Here is a 20,649-nt window from a genome sequence, read left to right on the forward strand (position 1 = left end):
ATGACGTGTGATCGGGTCGGGCTCTGTGCGCCTGAATGGGAACTGTGTGTCCGAGCGCCACTGCAGAGTGCAGCCTGATGGCCAGGGCGAGGAGGCCCCGAGGCAGGAACCAGCCTCATCCCTCCTGTGATTCATCATATGATTATTATAAATCATATAAGATGCATAGTTGGTGTGAATGTATTACTATTATTATTATGTTTCAGCCTGTTTATTTGGCCTTCTTCTGCCTCAAACTTCATTCAACCATCAAAACGTTCAGCTCAATCGGGACATCCCTGCTTGGGCACAACTTTTTTCATAACTGCCATACTATTCGACGTGTTGCTCCATTGAAATGAATGAAGGTAATTATCCAAAATGTACACATTTTCACACTTATCATGCATTTTCAATTCTTCTTCAAATCTACTCATTCATACTTTCAGCCACACAGCCCAGTTCAACCCCTTAGAGTGTCCCACATCTTTCAGACATTCTAGGTAACATTCAATATTTCAAATCCCATTAAAAGTTAAAAAAATATTGAATCTGTTTGAAGGAAACCCTTTCAGTCCCTCTCACGCTTTAACATTAGTGTGTGTGTGGTGGAATGTCCAGAGCGAGAGTGTGTGAGATAAAAGTTGGTGGAGATGAGCTGGAAACTAATTTAAAAAAATGCTCAGCTCTCAATCCCACAATTTTCTCTCTTCATACATCATTTTTTAACATCAAAATGTAGGTATTTTTGTGCCCTTTCACACAATGCGATTTTGACCAACTCCTGCATTATACCAACATTTTAAGCAGGTAGACAGTAACCAGCTATTAGCGAGCAAATCCTCAATACTCATTATAACAATATGTAAAGGCCTTTATCATAACTCTATTGCTCCAGATCTTGTGTCTGACTAAGCCAGCATTATGCCAGGCAATGTAAATATAAATGTCTTTCTACTATGAACTTAATTATTAACAATTTTGGACTGCTCTTAAATAATGCCCTTCTTATGAGCTATTTCACTCCGAAAAGGTCTGTACCAGAAAATCAAATCTGTTTCCTCTGGCATCTCTGGAAAGCAAAATTCTCCCTCACCTTATGGTTTCTGTGGTGATCTGCCATTTTGCCCTAAGAACAAGAGTTCTTCACGGGTGGTGGTCTCTGTCCGGTTTTGTATTTTCAAATGTGGTCAAGCAACTTAGTGTGTCGCCTCTGTGTCTGCTATTATTCAAATGGAATTCTGAGAGGATTCACTACCTGTTAAATGCGATGAGATCACAGATCATAGGAGTGTGTGCGCCTTTGATAATTGCATCAATGGATGACCCAAATTTGCATCATAATGGAATGTTTTGAATGTTTTGAAAGCCAAAGTATTTATTTTTACCGATCCCTAACAGTGGTGGGTTAAGTAACTATGAATGAAAACGGGATGTGTCTGATAGCTTCTCTACACTAAAACTGTTTAAAGAAAAAAAAATGAGAAAGCCTTTATTATGAAGCAGCCACATGAAACACAATGTAATTGTTCCCGAGGTTAACACTGTCGGACGCCTCTAAACATTATTTTTGTCAGCATATCTTTTTACTTTTTCTCTAGGAGAATCCACAGCCAGTTGAACCTTGTTGCTCGTTGCTACGGATAACAATACATTTTGTTTGTTCTTACACTGAACACATTGAAAAAAATATTTAAACATTGTCTCAATTTGGAGTTTCAGTGTGAAAATCTGAATTAGAGGAACTGGTCATTCTTGCACCAAGACGTCGGTGTGCTTTCATTTACTACCCATTTCCCACTTTTCCAACTCTTCAGCTCTTTCATCCAAATTCAAGACTGCAATCCAGTTTAGCGTCAGCCTTTCATCAGCCAGCATTCACACCGCAGTTTCTTCAGAAATTGGCTTTTCTAGTTTACAACTGTGTTTCCTCAGTGTTTGAATGCCATTATAATGTAAGCCAAGTTGTAAACCACTTCTGAACTGATATGGCTGCCAATAATTTACCGATCCATACCCCGTTCATTTAAAATTTGAGTTGTGAGCTTTTATATCAGCAATACACCCAACGCGCCTGCCAATTTCTCTTCAAACAAAGCATTCTCAAACAGATGTCCCCTTTTTAATATTCGCCATAGGGGGGTTTGGTAAAAGCAGAGCTACCCCTGAGGCTGAACTCCAGCAGACATCACAGAACATATTTCCTCCAGTGCAGAACGTCTCCTTTCTTATGCAGGGGCAATTGCTCGCTCTCTCTCTCTCCATGAAGATTTGATCAGTCTGACTCTCACTTTTCATGCTTATTCTGAAGGATTGAATCCAATAGCTCTAGATACTTGGATTGCATCTGCAGCCCTTCTCTTCAAACCATACATTTTTTTCCAAAATCATAACTATAATCATAGCCTGTGTGAGTCAAACAACACTGTAGGCCTCTTCTGTGTTACCTCTTCTCTTCTGCACTTCCAGTCTCTGAAACAGTCCCTCATTTATAACAATTTGAAACATGTTATGTTAAATGTAAACCTGGGATTTTTTTTAAATTATCAGTTTATGACAATGATTACTGTTGCCTTGCAACACCTTAAGGTTTCAGTGTAGCCCAGTTGTCGTCGCTCTTCATGCAACAGTTTTAATGGTCACCTGATGTATCAATCTTCACCGCTATTGGCCAGAAGCATGTATGATCCAATAGCTTGGTGTCTGTGCTGTGTCAGCAACCCTGTGGCTCTTCATCATCAGAGGTAGTAAAGGAGTCTCTAACAAGAGGACACGCCGATGAAAATGGAACACAAATTGTGTGTGTGTGTGTGTGTGTGTGTGTGTGTGTGTGGGGGGGGGGGGGGGGGGGGGGTGTGGGTGGGTGGGTGGGTGGGTGGGTGGGTGGGTGTGTGTGTGTGTGTGTGTGTCTGTCTGTGTGTGTGTGTGTTTGTGTTTGGGGGGTGACCTTGAATAAGTGCAGGTCTATGTGGATGCATGTTGAAGGTCGGGGTAACAGGTCATGTTTTAATTCTAATACATAAAACCGTATGTCACCCTGAATGACATAGTTCAAGTCTTAATCATTGATTTGTGAGTGACCTTCAGCACACGGTCCTTCAGGGAGCCTTTGGCTCATGATGTATATAGGCCGATAAGGATTTCCCTCTCACTTATTAACGTTGGGAGCATTTATTTCGGCAAAAGTTTATACTAATATAATGTACTTCCAGATGAGTTTCAACTTGTTTGTTGTAGGCTCTGCGCTTCTTGCTATCAGGAAATGGCTGGAAATTCTGTCACCGAGCAGCTTTATGCAGAATCTCTTTCATTATTCACTGTGAGCTCAGCCGGGGAAAAAAATCAAAGGGATTTATTTGACAGACGATACAACCCTATACCTCATTACAGGATCTGTCTGTGGTAGAAGTGAGAAAAACACAAGTAAGAAAAAAAAAATCCTGTGGGTAAGCCTTCCGATCCAAGGGAAGGGGCCTGTGCAGAACACAGAGGGCCCACGTTTGTGCTTGTTCCAGTGAAATGACTTTGTGTGCATGCTGTGCTCTCACAGCTCCTAGTAGGAGTGTCCTCACCGGCGCAGTTATCATCAATTATTCCAGCCTAGTGAACAATGCTTCATCACCAGATGAGGATGAGACTGTTGTAGCCAATGAAGGTATATTTGGCTCAACTGGACTGCATAAAACAAATGTTCTTGTTGAAATGTGTGAAAATCAGAGGAGGCCACTTTTCTTTCCAAAGATATAGGTTGCAATGTTTGGCTGCAGAGAAACATTTGAAAGATGTCAACCTTTTGATCTAGTTTTTAAACATGCTACATGAAAATCGATGTGCAAAGTAAGCTTCTCGCTGTCCTTTGCTAAATGCTCATGGATTTTGCATCAGTTTATATTGGATAAGCTCTATTGACCTCATGAAATTGGCCTGCAGTTTCTGTTGTATCTCAATAATAACATGAAAAGTGTTTTTCAAGCAAGTTTAGTCATATCTTTGCCTAGATCTTTTTTATTTTGTTATCCCTTCTCACAATTTTTACAGGAAGTACCTTGGCCTGTTATGTATTGATATCTAACACTTTGATTATATATTTTATTTTACATTGGTATCATACCAGTATAGAGCAGTAGACTGAGCCGATATGAACCGTCAGTGTACAGAAGTGTCTATGTTTCGGCTCCAGAGTCACTTCATTGCTGGATGGGTCTTTTTAAATATAGCAGCTATTCCTATGGAGAGAATACAGTTTTTATAGAGTTATTGAAAGCCAAATGCCTGGTAGCCTTGGCCCATGTGGCCCAGGGAGTCCCTCGGAGTGCAACAAGGGGAGGCCTGTGGGATCGACATAATGTGGAGCTCTGTCAGCAGGACAGGCAAAGCCCGGTCCAGCTCCCCTCTCTCAATCTGGGGGAAACCGTGGCTCCAACAGTAACCCCCTCTGTTCTCCCACGCCTCCTCCCTATGCCGTCACCGCTCACACATAAAAGAAACAGAGCCAGCGACATAGGCAGAACACTCAAGCCCATTGATGGTGCAAAGCAGGCAGCTATAGTAGGCCGTCGTATTGGGAAATCTCGCCAGCGTATTGGACCCAAGCAGGTTCTAAAGAAAAAAAACCCCCCCCCAACAGTTTTTCTTGTTGATGTGGGTCTGTAATAGCCAAGTGATAAAATGAGGGGCTGCGCTCAGTGCGGAGTTGATTGTGCCCTCGGGGCTGCATTCGATTTTCACATGCCCAAGTGAAGTATAGCACAAGTTCATTGGAAGTGTGTTACTTGAAAACAGCTTGGGTTCACGTTTAATCCCTGACAGCTACAGAATTAGGAAACTGTGCCGCAGTGACACAGCTAGGACTAGGAAAAGACCTGACCTAGACGGGACATGAGATTGTACTTAAGTAAGCCATCTACGGCTGCAACTAACGATTATTTTCATTATCGATTAATCTGTTGATTATTTTCTCGATTAATTGATTAGTTGTTTGGTCCATAAAATTTCATAAAATGTTTCCCAAACCCCAAGATGATGTTTAGTTCTGTCCCCACACCAAAGATATCTAGTTTGCTGTCATAGAGGAGCAAAGAAACCAGGACATATTCGGCGATTAATTTAGTAGTTAAAAACGAATCGATTAATCGATAAACTGTTGCCGCTCTAAGGCCATCACATTTAGTATGTGTTTTCATTTTGTTGAATCAAATGCTTACAGACTGGGTGTTTCTCTTCCTAGGACCCAGCAGCATCTTCCACCTCGGAGGTGAACCCTGACGCTAAGGGAGAGACTGTTGCCATGAACTACAAGCCCTCACCTCTGCAGGTCCAAATAGGTATCTCAACACAACAACACACAACACATAACACAACTTCAACCTCCGTATGTGAGGTTTGACAGTGCGCAGTTCAGCTAAATTATGAGAAACCTTCAGTGGAATGGAAAGCATTCAGCACATCAGTGAAGTTTGTGCATGCAATTTGCACAATGGGCTAACGCAGTATAGATTTACTGCACCAATGCATGGTCAAAATACACTGAGATTATTTATTTCTACTATAAAATGTGTCAGACCATGTCTTGGCTGCTTGGGGATTGTGTCGCCACAACATTGCGAAAGCCTTCGTCACACTCAGGATTCCTCGTCTCTATTTAGTCCTCCGGGACCTGTGAAAAATGTTCCTCCCTCAAATGCAGCAGTCGATATCTCAGGAGGTAAAATGATTCCCTTCTCGGAAACTTCTTATTTTGAAACTCAGCGTGTCTAGGAGAATTTATATTTGCATTGTAATATCAAATGTATTTAACTTTAACGTCGCAGGCATCTTGAAAGGCATCTATCAAATTGCGACTATTGTTTTTTCCGGAGTGAAACTTTGATTTCTTCCAATCCAAAACAATGCATGCCATGATACATCTTACACATAGCAATTCAAGAAACGAACCCATAATAAATCTGTCATTCATGGTCACTAAGTTGAGGTTGATTGATGTATTTATTGATGACCTCACCAACTGTGGTTGCCCAGAGAAACAGAGAGACCTCGCCAGGAAGGGATCAGTGAAGAACGGCACCGTGGGAAGTCCTGTCAATCAACAGCCCAAGAAGAATGCAAGGACAAGGTAACAGCCTCCACAACCGCAAATGCATCAATCACCACTTCGGGAAATGTGTGTTTATATCGGCTGTTCGCCATTCAGAGCAATATACTCCAACTAACTGAAATGCAGAAAATGGACCACGCGGCTCGTCGCTGACAGCTTTATTTCCTACACATGCTATCAGACTTCCCAATGTCATAAAACGGCGCAGAAGCTTTTAGAGGAAGCCAAATTCAATGTTTTTTGTGCATGAACGTTGATCAAAGAGTCAAAGCACTGAGCACAAACCCACCGCAACCGGCTGTATTGACAACTGCCTCATCTGTATAATCCTACTCCCTGGTGGATTAGTGGAAATATAAGAAAGGCTACCAACTGGTCTGAGACCCGAGTCCCTGAGGCAGAGAGATAATCTAGGAAATGTCTGCAGACTGGAGGCGACAGATTAGCCCCAATTTCTGGGGGTTCGGTGGCCTGAAAAGAGAGCAATATAAAACTCAGGACAAACATCCTGTTTTGTAGAACTGCTGCTCTATTGCCCTCCTTCAGTGGTTTGTTAACAGTATTTTTGTGGGTGTTTCAGTTAGAGTAAGTGTTAAACCTCCTTGTGAAAAAATGTGATGAATATTTCATCAAGTTTTGTCTTGTTTTCTGTGCTCTTCTCTAGGTTGGTGGTGCCAAACAAAGGCTACTCCTCTCTTGACCAGAGCCCAGATGAGAAACCTCTGGTAGCACTGGACACCGACAGGTACGTCGCTTTGTCTCATCGATTTTTCTGTAATGCTAAAAGACCAAACTCTTCAGGCAGACTAAAAGGAGAGAGTCGGCAGAATTCTGCTTAGTAGCACGGCCTCTGTCATGTTTGTACATTAATCCATAGAGCAACTTGAGAGGGTTCTTAACAGAAGGGATCCTACGTAAAAAAAAAAAAAAAAAAGGGGGGGGCAAAGCCTCTCCCAGGGCTCAGGATTAGAGGACAGCGGGGTGAGGATTTCGTTAGGGAAAAGCGGCTCAAGAGGGAGAACTCGCTTCCACCCCGTACGAGCGGGTCTGCATCTGACACAGATGAGTCCCGCGCTTTGTGCCCTTCGTGTGCAGCTACACAAGGGGAACTCTCTCATGTGGACGGAGCGCTCTGGAAGCCAACCAAGCTTACGTCATGTCATTGCGTCACACAGAATACACCCGACTGGCTCACAGCAACCCATTTGTTTACCGTCCACATTTTAGATTTCACGTGCACACCCTTTGCACAAGGTCCTTTGTCCGGTTCTCTTTGTTTACAGTGTATGAAAGGAAGATGCCTGTTAGCTTTGTTAAACATGATGTCAAAACTCCTCAGATAAAATCGTGTACAAAAAAAGTGCAGCCCGTGTCCGTATGTTGACTTCAACTTGTGAGTGCTGCTGTTCACTCAGGCTCATTATGAGAGCCAATCATTTCCACATATATATATATATATATAATAAAGAGGGCAGCATATTGTCTCCACGGGTTATAATGTGATGTCAATACCTTAGAAATGTCAACTCTGTATGTTTTGTAATCGCCCCGTCTACCAATTAAATGAGCTGCAACTGTTGGCGAGCATTAGCAGCCTTTAAAGGAGAACTCCAAAGGCTTTAACACATTAGTGATTAGTTTTTATGTTTCAGAAGGAGTCCCGCTCCGCCTATGATGGCAGTTGTACTGTATAATGTCTTCTGTGGCTGTGGAAAATAGCCCTGGTGACGTCATCAGTCTCATCTAGAGTCCAAACTTCAGAGAGACCAAGAGAAACGAACAGATGTCACAGAGTTTGAAACACATGGGCTTTAAGGGAGTGTCAAAAAAAAGAAGCACAAGTTGCATGATGGGAAATGTAAGAGCCAGTATTTTTTGCCTTGACTTGACTTCTGCTTCAGTTTCAAACCTTTTTTTTTGCATACCAGTGTGTAGGATGTAGACGCATCTATTGGCAGAAATGGAATATAATTTTCACAATTCTGTTTAAAGTAGTATGAATGAAGAATTGCTGTGTTTTTATTAGCTTAGAATGAGCCTCAACATCGGGAGCAGGTCCTCTTCTACAGAGCCTACCATGTTGCTCTGCCATGCTTCTACTGTAGCCCAGAACAGACACTGAGAAGGGGTCTTGAGTTGGTTGGACTCTGCTACATGAAATATTACACACTGGTTGTATAAAAAATCAGACTCGCACCAAGTCATTAAGAAAGTGCTTCATTAAGTTGCTGGACCACCCCTCTAAAGATTCAGATCTCATTTTCTCTCATGTATTACTCTGGTTCCGACGCTCGTTTTTCATGTCTAACCGCTCTAATCTCCTGTCTTTCAGTGATGATGACTTTGACATGTCCAGATACTCCTCATCAGGATACTCCTCAGCCGAGGTGAGATGTCTGAGGGACCAGGTATCTATGCACACGTTATATTGTAGTTCATGCCGTTTCACCCCACAAGTGTCTCCACCTGATCACCCAGTCCCATATTCACACCAGGTATACGTGCACCCATTTAAAAAAAAAAAATGCACCGATTCTGTCAAGCGTTCACTTAACAGTACGTAATGATATATCCCCATTTCTCATCCAAACAGGTAGATTCCCGTTCACGTCTTCCACTGGAGTGCCTTTTGTTTGGTGTTTGCCTCTTGTTTCTTCCATTACCACCTCAGACCTCTTTGTTTCCTATGTTGTTGCTCTCTGTTTCTGAAAATCCCATTCATTTGGCTCACCCTTTGATTTAACATCTATAATATATATAAATATATATAAATATATATATTTTTTTGGGGGGGGGGAATCAGCATAAACAGGTCATCCCTAGCTCCAAAGTTTGTCCAGATGTTCTGCTGACATCATCTTTCTTTGGCTTCTGCAGCAGATCAACCAGGACCTGAACATTCAGCTCCTGAAGGACGGGTACCGGCTCGATGAGATCCCGGATGACGAGGACCTGGATCTGATCCCCCCTAAAGCAGTTAACCCCACCTGCATGTGCTGCCAGGCTTCTCCCTCTACAGCCTGTCAAATCCAGTAGCATCCCCCACCCAGAACATCTCCTGCTTGCACCAAAGCCAACTACTGACCAGAGTGGCTGCAAGGAGGAAAAACTATCAGCTTGCAATGGCACAAAGGGAAAACAAGGGTTTATAAATGCTCAAATAAGAAAAGATTATACAGTAGGTGAAGTCTTGAGGAAAGAGTCAATATGTACAGTATCCGTGCATGTTCCTCCTATGGTAGGATCTGTGCGTCTTACTTCTGCATAGTTGGTTCAGCGGGGACTCGACTGATGATGGCAGAAACTTTACCTCTAATGACAACGTGTCTCTTTGGCTTCTCCTTTGTCCGACTTCCATCTCACGCTTGTGGATGTCTTGGTTCACGAGGACCATGGAGGATTGTGCGATGTTGTGGATGAACGGAAAAAAATGACGGGGATGACAGGAACTCTACCAGATGCATGTGATGGTAGAAGAGGTGTCGTCATATGGTAGTGCACCGCCCACGGAAAGTACTTTTTTTGTTCCTGGTTAAGATTTAACGAACAAGAAGAGATTGGATGTTTTGTAGCGACCATTGTTTTTTTTCCCCTTCCTTTATCATTTCTTTCTGCGAGTCTGCTTTGTTAGCCTGTGCATATGTGTCAGACATAGAAAATACATACGTGTGTATCTGATTATGTCCAAGAAAGTAGTGGAAAACCATGAAGTTACAAAATGCACACAATCACAACATCCATCCATCAGCGATACTGCTCCTCATTTGGGGGTTTGGTTGACGGAGGAAGCCCAAGCACCCGGAGAAAAAAAGCCACCTAGGCACGGGAGAACACTATACTCCCCCCGGACAAAAAGGGGGTTCAAACCCAAAACCCTCTTGCTGTGTGACCTCGCTCGCAACGTCAAAATAGTAATGTCAGAATTTTTTTTTTTAAATGTTTGAATGTCAAACCAAGGTTGTACTGCTTAATCGTTTCATATTCAGTTGAAAAAAGAAACTGAGAACAAATAGTTTTGCATGTTGCCTGTTCACACTCTAATGTCTAATGACCAGCCTGTGCAGATGATTTATCCCTTTTTATTGACCCCAGATACGCCGTTGTGCTGACGAGACATCGTGTGAGGTGCACTTTTCAGAACACGATTAGTAATATTTAGGTTTACCTACTGTAGCATCAGTAGATATAGTGATTTTAAAACACAGTGGCGGGGGCAGCTCATTAGTTGGTGTCTATTATTTCAAGATTGCCCCGACATGAGAGGGTGATGATCACAAAAGCAGTCGCCACTAGTGAATGTGGTTACAAAAATAATTCATATACTTGAGGGAATCGGTGAATGGATAAAAGGCTGAGAAAATGAGTTCATATCTGAGAATGTGTACAACGGGATTCCATAATGCCTGGAAGGAAAATTAAATGGGATTAGTTTTTTTTCCGGTTATATCAAGGGAAATTTAAAATTGCTCTCCTTTTCTTTAAAGTTCCGTTTTAATTGTATTTGTTTTGTACGTTTGTATATTTGCGCATAATCCCCCTTTTGAGGTTGGATACCGATTCGGGGACAATAACTGTATATGTAGCACCTGACACAGCTGTGTATTGTCAATGCTTTATGCCAATGGATGTTTTCCATGATGTTGAAAAGGAAGTAGTCCTTGCCGTTTAGAAGTACTGAATACATCTTCTGTATTTTTTTTCTCATGTTTACATCATTCTGAAGGCACATCTGGAGCTCCGCGGACATCAGCGGTTTTTCTAGTGGAGCGGACTTGAATCTGATTGGTGGAGGATCAGGCTGGGTTTCCCCAAAAACACCTCAACAATGAGAGTTTTGACATATTTGTGACTTCCTGGTGCATATTGCAGCTAATATGACACCTGAAAAGCATTTTTCCTCTTTAAAATAACCTATAGACAAGCTCTTATCCAGCTAATGGGAAAGATGGCTTTTAATAGAACCACAATTCTAAGCATGTGTGCACTTTACACTTGTGGTCCAAGTTATTTTCTCATGGTAAAGTTCAGAGTATTGTGTTTACACATTTACAATTAAATACCGTGTGCATCTACGATGCAGTCTCACTTCTTTTGATACACGATGGTGTTTTTGGGGAACCTCGCGTCTTTCATATCTGATGCTCCTTTTGCTCAAATATTTCACGAGTCATTGAATGGAGATCAAACACTGTGTGGTGTATGACTCTGAAATGACACATCTGCAAGCTTGTGATAACATCATTTGATTTACAAAAGTGCACAAGGATACTGTAGATCTTTTGCAGACAAGGTGCCATATGTGTAGATAGTGTATTAGGTAGGAAGAAGACAAACAGTACAGTAGGTAATATGTCACCAATGCATCTAGCTGAGGTGTGTTAGGTCAGTAGCTGTGTACAGTACAGTACAATATGAACACTGAGGGACTGTATGACTGATTATGGTGCTTCATTTTTTAAATTTTTTATCATTATCATCCTGACACATTCACACACGGGTTGTGCACTACTCCTGCCCCACGTGGTCTCACCTGGGGCGTAGCTTCACTAATCTCCTGAGTCTGGAAACTACAGCAAGGCGTCGTAACAAGCTATTTATTTGCAGTTGTGTGTGTTTTAATTTATTTTTTTCATGTATGGGGGAAATAATCCATATACAAACAGATGCTTTTTATTTGTCAGATAGTTTATTATGATGATTGTGTACTGGTTCCATTTAGATTTTAACGGTGTTAAAGTTCTGTGTATAGTGCAACATAAAAGAATAAAAATTAGGTATCTGAATTTTGATGCTTCTTCGGTCATTTTTTGCTTGATGAAAAGCTGTTACTTTTTTTAAAAAAACTGAATTTTACATGTTCCTGAACTGATTAGGGGGTGAGGCCTCGGTGCAGCCTCAGTCGGATTCGAGTGCGCCAATCCAACACTTCTCCGTTCTGCGTCCAACTGTTGTCCCTGCAGGAGATGAGACAAATAGCTACTGTGTGAAACCGTTTTCCTTCCACCCACGCAGAGTCTCCGGCGGTGAGGTGTTATGACCCACTGGAGTGAAGTGAATGAGCGCAACAGTGCAGCCAGCAACGAGAGGATGGCAAGGAGGGATGCTTACTTAGATAATGGAGTCGTGAGTGTGCGGGGTGGGGGAGTTTGTGATTAGCTTTGAGTTGATCCCCTGGCAGCAGATGGCAAATGGTGGCTTACCTAGAGACCTTGAATCCCGGTAGCTGCAGCAGAGTGAGTCCACGGCGCAAGGACGAAGGAGTGCGCAGTGAGAAGACTCCTGAGACGGGACAGCAGGGAGACAGGTGAGTGACAATTCAACACCCAAATTGCTGCTAGTTGAACGTGGTTGACCTCAGGGTCACAGGTAGAAAATATCAACAACTGTGGGAGACTCCTAAAGCAAGTCCATGTGGTTTGACACCATGTTAATATCTTGTACGAGACGAGGTTCAATTAACTTCTTCAGTGACCAACTCATGAAAACTCTCAAGGATATCTAATGGTGTCTGCAAGAGATGATCATGTGATGTTAAAACGATCACGGTGGGCAGTTTCACTACACACCACAGTTATTTGGGTCAACCTGGTGTCGTCTTGTCGCGCCATACTTGCAATGTGTTGTATGTCACATAAACTCCAAAGTGTGTGATGTGGCCTAATGTCAACCTTCGTTCATAGACTGTAAGAGGACGTGGCGTCATGTCGCTGAAAGACCTGTGTGTAGGCGCCGTCCTGTTGCTGCTGCTCCGTGTCCAGTGTCTGCATGGCTCGGCTCTTCCTGCTGTATCCTCCTATGAGTTCACCGCCTACAGGATGCAGCAGTACAACTTGGCACAGCAGACGCACGGTAAGTTCAGAGAAAAATGACTTCCATTTATATTTAAGTACTGCACTTTACATACAGTCTCGAGGTCCACATTATTTCAGATGCAGACTGTATGTGCTCATGGTGTCATCTTCCCAGAAATAGAAATAATAGACAGGGGGAAAATGATTTTACGATTTCATCATTCCAACCACATTAATCATCTCATAACCCCTCGGATTTATCTTCTGACCTTTCTGTCACTGGTTTGAACTATTGAATATTTGTTCAGTAAGGAGAGAAAGGGGAAGAAGTATAAAGAAGTAAAAATAGTATATTCCACAATGTAAAAAAAATCCCTGTTGTACTAAAATTTTACAATAACAATACTCAATAATCATCATCACACTATGATAATAGTAATATAATAATAATAATATATATATATATATAATATTATACATTTGGATTATTTCTACACTAGCAACTGTAACTATAGCTGTAAAACTAGTAGGTGCATTTCCCTCTCAAATGTAATGGATTAAAAGTACATAAATATTAGTATTTAATTAATGTAAAATGAGATGTCAAATTACAATTTGATATTTACATTATTTTTGGCCTTTTTAGTTAGTTGGTTCTTATTCTTTTTTTCTAAACTAAGGTTGCCGTGGAGCAATTGTGGTGGCAGAGGCGAGATCAGCCGAAGAGCCGGTGCTGACCCGCCGTTGTGTCATCATGAAGGTGCCAGACTTCACCACAGAGAAATACCTGGAGGCCCGGAGACAAAATGCTGCTGCCATTCTGATCCTGCTCCCCAGAAACATCTCCAGTATCCCCCATGACATTGTACAGGTAAGACGTTCATCCGAAAACATCCTTTGTGCTGCTGGACAGGCTGTAAAGGCTGGTTCTTATTCAGTATTTTTTTGGGCCATCTCTTTCCTTTTCCCTCAGTCCTTCATGGTGAGTGAGAGCGAGACCCTGCTGAAGGAGACCCTCACGCCCGTGTATGTGGTGCCCGAGGATGAACAGCTGCTCTACATGTACGAGGAGGTCAAGCAGGCTGCAGCCAGCCGGACCTCGTCCATATTCATCCGAGGTACGAGGAGCGAGAGGATAGACAGGAACATGACAGAGCATGCGGAGGAAAAAAACATTGTGGAATGGATTTACAGCTTATAATAAAATAACATGTCTAAAAGTGTATGTTTTTAATGTTGGCAGTCCTTCGAAGCATGATCACAGCTACAGCCTTTCAGATCTTGGTGAGCAACAACGCCCCCATCAAGGCCGTGACTGACACCTCGGTGGCCACACTGGAGGTGAGCGTGGAACCCGACGAATTCAGACTGGTCCTCGGTTTGTCACTGTGTAACTGCTGGTGTGTATTTCAGGGAGTGCTTCCAGGAGCAGGGGACGATGTACCCACTATTGTCATCACCGCCCACTATGATTCATATGGACTGGCCCCGGTGAGTCACATGCGAATGATAAAACACCCGCTGAAGATGCGTGTGGCAGTTTTATGTCGACTTGTTTGGTCCATTTCCCCTTCTTAAAAACATTAGCACGCACACTTGGATAAACCGTTCATGCATGAATGGGCTCCTATCTGTCTGTAACACAGTGGTTGGCCTATGGAGCGGACTCTAACGGCAGTGGAGTTACCATCCTGCTGGAGTTGGCTCGTCTCTTCCAGAGGCTTTACAGTAGCCCGAGCACCAGACCGCCGTGAGTTCCCATTTCTACCACACCAAAGCATATGCAGTTGGGTCAATATATGCAGTGGTGCAATATAAGTACATGTTCTCAAGTACCTAAATACAAATTTGAAGTACTTGTAGTTTACTCGAAGTAACTCATTTTATGCAATCTTACAAAACACTGACCGGACCATTTTTCTCTATGGTATCTACTAATGACCTGCTAATGATAATAATGTAAGCATTTATGTTTATTAGAATATTTTTTTCATAATGAGTGCTACTGTTCAGTCCAAACCTGACTGGAAACCTGTTGTAAATTTATGAACTGCTTAATAATGGTTTAGGACCAATTTAAGAAGTTTTTCGATGTCTGACAAACTAGCCCACATCATGTTAATAGGTGAAACATGCTCAAGCAGTGGCTCTGTCGTGGATAAACAAAAGCTTGATCATTTAACTATTCTCAGATTCATTTTTGGTGTTTTAGATATAATTTAATGTTCTCCTTGACCGGAGGTGGAAAATACAACTTTCTGGGCACAAAGAGATGGATTGAAGAGAATCTGGACCATGCAGGTGAGTTCTTCACTTTCTCCGACCATGTGGGGGGTCTGCTGTGTGTGCTGATGTGAATGTAAACATGAACTGTCCAGCCTATGTATTTACACCAAACACATTCCCTCCAGAGTCCAGCCTGCTTCATGACAATGTGGCATTCGTCCTGTGCTTGGATTCACTGGCCAACGCTGATGAACTGTACATGCATGTGTCCCGGCCTCCTAAAGCCGAAACTCCCATGCACTCTTTCATGCAGCTCCTGGAGGAGGTAACTCATTTTACCGCTTGGTTGCAAAATGCGGTCGTGAAGTCTTGTCAGTTTGATTTTTTTTGTTGGTTTCTTCTATCTCTTCCAGGTGGTTTCCTCCAGGTTCCCCTGGGTGACGGTGGGTTTGGTCCATAAGAAGATCAACCTTGTGGAGTCCACAGTAGCCTGGGAGCATGAGCGCTACAGTCTGCGCAGGATCCCCGGTTTCACTCTGTCTCATCTGGAAGACCCCAAATCTGAGCGCCGTGGATCAATACTAGACACAATGTAGGCTCTGAACTCTGTGTCGGATCAATTTGAGCTTGTTTACTTTTGATGAGACGATTCCAAGAGACACATATATTGGCTGTTATCTGAACATGTGCATATCTTCTCACAGCTCACAGGTGGATTTCAGGAAGATGAAGCGCAACGGCATCATCATAGCGGAAGCACTGGCGCAGTATATGTACAATCTCTCAGACAAAGTGATTACATTTGCGAGTACACGCACAGAACCTGAATACAGAGACAGAATAGTCATGATGTTTTCTTGTATCGCACGTTAATATGTGATTGTAATCTTCCACCAGGGTTCTCCAAAAGATATGCAGATTTTTAAGGGCCAAATGGTAAGTGCCTGTTTCTTTCTTTCTTTTGTCATTTTGTGAAGGAAATTGCTGACCTCTGCTGTTTGTTGTTAGGCATTACACAGTGTTTGTGTGGACAAAGGCCCAGACTCATGTAATAGCTTTAGCTATTTAGTTAGTTTGATTCAAATGAATATTGGGGACTTCAAATAAAACAAATGCGATATATCAAGAGGTTTAAAATTCTCCAAAAGTGGGGAACATGTTGTGCTTTCGTCACAGTATAATGTGGGAAGAATTTCCATTCATAATCACAAACGCACTGTATTATAAGATCCACGATCTTTTATGGTTACATACATTGAGAAACCTTAGAACACTTACAAAACGCTCTGTGAATCCACATGTAAATCCTCGATGCAGGACTTCCAGGACAGTCGCATGTCCAGTCTCATGTCCTTCCTGACGTCAGTCCCCCGGGCAACCCAGCTGTTGGACAAGGAGCCCAGTCACATCCTGCTGGTCAACTCACTGGAGCACGAGTTTAAACGATACCTGCAGCAAGTCCACAGGCACAATTTTCGACAGGACAAGAGGTATCGCGTGACGTTAAAAGCAGTAAACGCTCATCTTCCCTCCATCACTTGGTTAACTTTGGTCCATGCTCTTTACACAGGGACCCCGATATTACCTTTTTCGATCAAATGGACCAACCAGTTGTGATGTACAGGTGAATGTCTTTGTTTTTATTCTTTGTGTGCATGTGGGACTTTTTATATGACTTGGATAATGACACACTTTCTCTCCCAGAGTGAAGCCTGCCGCCTTCGACCTCTTCCTCGGGGGCTGCATTGCTGCTTACTTGGGGATTGTTTACTATGCAATCCAGGTTTGACCTTGTTCTCTTTTATAATGTCTATTCATATTATGTCGCGGCATTGCTTTCTTGCGAAAGGAGCACATCACCTTGTTCGTGGTAAGAGACACATGGGGACAGATACCACATGATGCCAGATTTGTTTTCTCACACCATCTGCTTGTTCCCTCCTGCAGAATTTGGGACGTGTCTACACAAAACTGAAAGCAGCGCTGAAATCCAAGCACCAGTGAATCCTGTAGGACTGTGAATATTGCGTCTGTGACGACGGCCTCACCGGTCATGCAGATCACGGAGGAGAAGCAACGGAACAAGCGTCTTCTCACGCTGATCGTGTGCACAACCTATCAAGTGCGCATTTTCTTTGAAATGTGCATCGTTTTAAAGATATTTGTTTGTACCATTCATTGCACATGCACTGTAATATGAACCATTTCTTAGCGGAATGGACTGAATTTTGTTTTCAGATAAGACTTTTGAGAAACAAAATAAATAAAGGAAAAGGGTGGGGAATTATCTTGCCTGTACTGAAGTAGGGTCTTATTTGTTCACAAGCACGTCCCTGCCACATAATTACCATGATTCTTCGTGTCCTGTGCTCTGTATCCCTTGTTATGGATTCGATCGGGCTTAACATGGCTGTCAAACAAGGCCCAGCCGCTGCAGCGGGATGGACAGCCAGCTTCCCTCACTGATAACTCGGCGAGGGCGGTGGAGAAACAAAGGCCCCCTTCGGCACTTTGTGAATTATTGATGCTCACGTGACGCGCCGACGGTGAATAGAGGTGACCCTGGATGGTGCTGGTGAGATTTTTCTAAATCCCATCCCTCCGCTGGTTTGTTCTCGGCTCTGCAGATCTGATAAAACTGGGTCTGTTTCAACTACAAGGCGGTCGGCAGCCAGAAGCTGCGCCTCAGTGTTTGAGATCAGTGGTGGCTGGTTAGTGAGGGACCCTGGGAGGGAAGTAGGTCATGGACAGTGCCCCCAGGTATGTGTGTCTCTGCAGGAGGCCTGGGGCTTAGGAGGATTAGTGGCTCAGGTAGCACAAAGAGTTGCTCTGGTTCAGCGGGGATTCTCTCAACCAGTCTGTTTCCAACACAGCAGATTCATCAAAGTAGCTAGAAGGTGAGGCATAAAGATTTTTTTATTTTGAACCATGTATTTGGTAGGTGAGTTGGATCCATGCACGGTTTACAGCAACTGATGCATGCACAAGAGAATCACTTGGACCTGATGCATTGAACACACACACACACACACACACACACACACACACAAAAACCCTGGCAACGAAATAGGCAGTGCACACAGGGCAGCAATAATTAAGCAAAGCAAAAAAACAAAAAACATTTTGCAGAAAAAAATAATGGAAAAAATAGAATGAGAGGTAGATGGATATGAGGGGGAGGGAGGAGCCACCAGGTGACAGGGGAGGAGAGGGATGTTCATGACTCTCAGGCAGACTGAGGTCGAGCAGTGGAGAATAAGTAAGACAGTTATTGAATATGACTCCCCAGCTCTACATCACTGTGTACAAAGAGCAGTTCGCTTCACCCGGCGGAGCGAAAAGAGCACAGCTGCGACCCACCTCTGCCCACCGCAGGAACAACCCCCAGCCTCGGCCGGTAAGATGCTCGGCTCACTGTGCCACACACACACACACACACACACACACACACACATCTATAACTGCGAAGGGGAGATGTAGAATTGCTTGAGAGAATTTGTCTTCAGAATCAATTAATAAAGTCTTAATCCTTCATGTAATTTAATCAAAAGCAATAATACATAATTTCTTAGAAATAAGAGCGAACATTTCCTGGTGGTGCATTTAAGGTAAGACAGGACTAATTGGGTTACTTATTATTGCCACTCTATTGTTCTCAATTTGGCCGCACCAAAGGGTCTTACAGTAATTGCCGCCCGGTTGTTTACATTTCCCCCGTGCTCGGTGAAAGCTGTGTCCCATCTATTATTCAGAACGTCCTCCATGCCCATTTATTTATCCAGACGTGGAGTAAACAGAGCTCCGAGGGGGTGCACGGTCACTTTAATGTAAAGAAAGAAATAGCTAATGACTGCACAAGGGAGGTGACATAAGCTATTTAAAAAAAAAACACACAATAGAAAATCTAGAAATCTAGATGCAACAACATGCAGAAGGAAGCCACCTAAGTGGAATCTTGGTGGCACTTCATTCTTAGCAAACAATGGCATTGCACTGACAGAGAAAGGAATAATTTTGGTCTAATCAATTTGGAAAAAAACTGATTGTTAACTACATGGCACTAAGTGAGGTGTCTGATAATAAAGTACGTATGCCATTGACATGAGACGTACTGTATATAGTATCTTATGTACAGAGGAATATTCAGTCTATCAGACAGAGGGGATTCCTTTTCTCTCTCTTGATGTTTCTACCTATTGAAAATCCCCTCTTTTCTTTTCCTTTCCAGGACTTTCTGTTTCCCCAGAGCCTCCAGCCAAGCTACAAGTTAACCCACACTCAACCACACCCGTCGCCCCCTGTGGACGACGGCCGTCCTCTCTTCCCTCCTGTCAGACATTTGTCATTTCACAGTCCGGTTACCACTCGTCCTGACAACCATCTGAAAACTGCAGAGGCAGGCAAACAGCTGCACATGCCTCCTGTCAACCCAGCCGCAGTGCAAGCTGTGCCCTCTGCTGACAGTCTGTGGAAACTACAGCCGGCCGAGCCTCCTGCTGGCCCTGGCATTCAGCTCCACGCAGCTCTGAGGAACCCACAAAGGTAGCAGCAGTGAGTCAGCTCAACACACGGGCCCCAACACAACACGGAAGAGATACTGACTCTGATTTTCTTCCACAGGAGAGTGGGTTATCAGAGTAACTTGCATCCGCTCTCGGCACAGCAACCCAGGTGAGAAACCGACCTCTGACCTCTGCTCGTGGCCCCTGAACTTTTGGATCACCGGTCAAGTTAATCAGCATCACTGAGAGAGAATTGAGTGATTCTACAAGTCGTATCAGTGTGATTGAAAAAACACAACAACAAACCAACCTGAAGCTTACAGTGTCTCTGACAGGCAACGTGGGGGTGCTCAGCTTCGGACAAGACCCCAGACCAGCGAGCCTGCTGCAGCTCAACATCACTTTCAACGGACTCGATATTACAGGTCTCACTCTAACAACCCTCTGGATCATGGGTGCGTATTCACTCGCATATTAAAAAAAAAAGAGAGAGCATAATAATTTACTAGAATATGCAAATCTTCAGTCATTTAAATAATAACCACCGACGTCTAATTGATGCTCCTGCGGTTTTCTCCAACAGCGGGTGCTACAGCTGCTTCCAAGTGGTGAAGCCCTACCAAGCTGGGCACTACACCATACACCCGGAGTTTGTGTCTGAAAGCCTTTCCTAGGACCGTCAGGGCACGAACGTGCAGAGTGGGGGCCCGCGGTGGTCCTTGAGGGGGCGTCCAGGGGGTGTCCCCCAGCACAATGAGGGAGCATTAACTCCACTGTCGTTTAATTCTCTGCTAATTAACCCAGCGAGACAAGGTGTAAGAATGAATAATGTGGCCGCAGGCTGCACTCGCACCGATGCCGTCTCCCTGTGTGCAACGTGGACACTCTTACAGTTAAAGTACCAAATCAGCAGCAAAGATCCAAGCGTATAAGGGGCTCAAGGGTGATCACGTTGAATGGGGCACGCGGCCCTAATGTGTATTTGTGTATGACATTAAAATTTGACTCTACTATTAGACGGAACACCTTCCCCATCGGTATTCTTTATTGCATGTTT

General features: G+C 43.4%; 4 protein-coding genes across 7 annotated transcripts in view; 3 read left to right on the forward strand and 1 right to left on the reverse strand.

Moving 5' to 3' along the window:
• Positions 1-1,207, reverse strand: part of dnai1.2 (dynein, axonemal, intermediate chain 1, paralog 2) — a 20,430-nt gene extending 19,223 nt beyond the window's left edge. Inside the window, exon 1 of the mRNA XM_035631358.2 lies at positions 1,076-1,207. Coding sequence (XP_035487251.1) covers positions 1,076-1,102 — 27 coding nt within the window. The 5' untranslated portion in view covers positions 1,103-1,207. The remainder of the gene's footprint in view (positions 1-1,075) is intronic.
• The window catches only part of fam219aa (family with sequence similarity 219 member Aa), a 12,567-nt gene extending 711 nt beyond the window's left edge, over positions 1-11,856 (forward strand). Inside the window, exons 2-6 of one of the 3 annotated variants that reach the window (XM_035631359.2) lie at positions 5,207-5,303; positions 5,998-6,091; positions 6,738-6,818; positions 8,406-8,481; positions 8,951-11,856. In XM_035631359.2, the coding sequence (XP_035487252.1) occupies positions 5,207-5,303; positions 5,998-6,091; positions 6,738-6,818; positions 8,406-8,481; positions 8,951-9,109 (507 nt within the window). In that variant the 3' untranslated portion in view covers positions 9,110-11,856. The other 2 variants (XM_035631361.2, XM_035631360.2) reach the window with 2 other exon arrangements.
• A 302-nt stretch (positions 11,857-12,158) lies between these two features.
• On the forward strand, positions 12,159-17,393 carry zgc:109965 (Nicalin-1-like). The gene is made up of 16 exons (XM_035631638.2): positions 12,159-12,377; positions 12,754-12,922; positions 13,545-13,735; positions 13,838-13,982; positions 14,108-14,205; positions 14,278-14,355; positions 14,511-14,614; positions 15,077-15,165; positions 15,276-15,415; positions 15,504-15,682; positions 15,795-15,882; positions 15,988-16,026; positions 16,408-16,580; positions 16,661-16,714; positions 16,795-16,873; positions 17,038-17,393. The coding sequence occupies exons 2-16, from the start codon at positions 12,775-12,777 to the stop codon at positions 17,092-17,094; spliced, it is 1,662 nt and encodes a 553-aa protein (XP_035487531.1). The 5' UTR covers positions 12,159-12,377; positions 12,754-12,774; the 3' UTR covers positions 17,095-17,393.
• A 948-nt stretch (positions 17,394-18,341) lies between these two features.
• LOC118309495 lies at positions 18,342-20,612 on the forward strand. 2 transcript variants are annotated; one of them, XM_035631686.1, is made up of 5 exons: positions 18,342-18,487; positions 19,319-19,632; positions 19,711-19,761; positions 19,916-20,047; positions 20,176-20,612. In XM_035631686.1, exons 1-5 carry the CDS (start codon positions 18,368-18,370, stop codon positions 20,264-20,266), a joined length of 708 nt encoding a protein of 235 aa, XP_035487579.1. In that variant the 5' UTR covers positions 18,342-18,367; the 3' UTR covers positions 20,267-20,612. The 2 variants fall into 2 exon arrangements, with proteins under 2 accessions (XP_035487579.1, XP_035487580.1); XM_035631687.1 differs by having other exon boundaries at positions 19,928-20,047.
• The last annotated feature ends 37 nt before the right edge of the window (positions 20,613-20,649 follow it).

Source organism: Scophthalmus maximus, chromosome 6, assembly GCF_022379125.1.
Source record: "Scophthalmus maximus strain ysfricsl-2021 chromosome 6, ASM2237912v1, whole genome shotgun sequence".
NCBI lineage: Eukaryota > Metazoa > Chordata > Actinopteri > Pleuronectiformes > Scophthalmidae > Scophthalmus > Scophthalmus maximus.

Bases quoted from the DNA above. Each gene is read 5' to 3' on its own strand.
- zgc:109965 (XM_035631638.2), top strand. From the start codon at position 12,775: ATGTCGCTGAAAGACCTGTGTGTAGGCGCCGTCCTGTTGCTGCTGCTC. The intron at 15,416-15,503 runs GTAACTCATTTT...TATCTCTTCCAG, and splicing joins TCATGCAGCTCCTGGAGGAG to GTGGTTTCCTCCAGGTTCCC. The intron at 16,581-16,660 runs GTATCGCGTGAC...CTCTTTACACAG, and splicing joins AATTTTCGACAGGACAAGAG to GGACCCCGATATTACCTTTT.
- LOC118309495 (XM_035631686.1), top strand. From the start codon at position 18,368: ATGACTCCCCAGCTCTACATCACTGTGTACAAAGAGCAGTTCGCTTCA. The intron at 19,633-19,710 runs GTAGCAGCAGTG...TTTCTTCCACAG, and splicing joins GCTCTGAGGAACCCACAAAG to GAGAGTGGGTTATCAGAGTA. The intron at 19,762-19,915 runs GTGAGAAACCGA...TGAAGCTTACAG, and splicing joins CTCTCGGCACAGCAACCCAG to TGTCTCTGACAGGCAACGTG.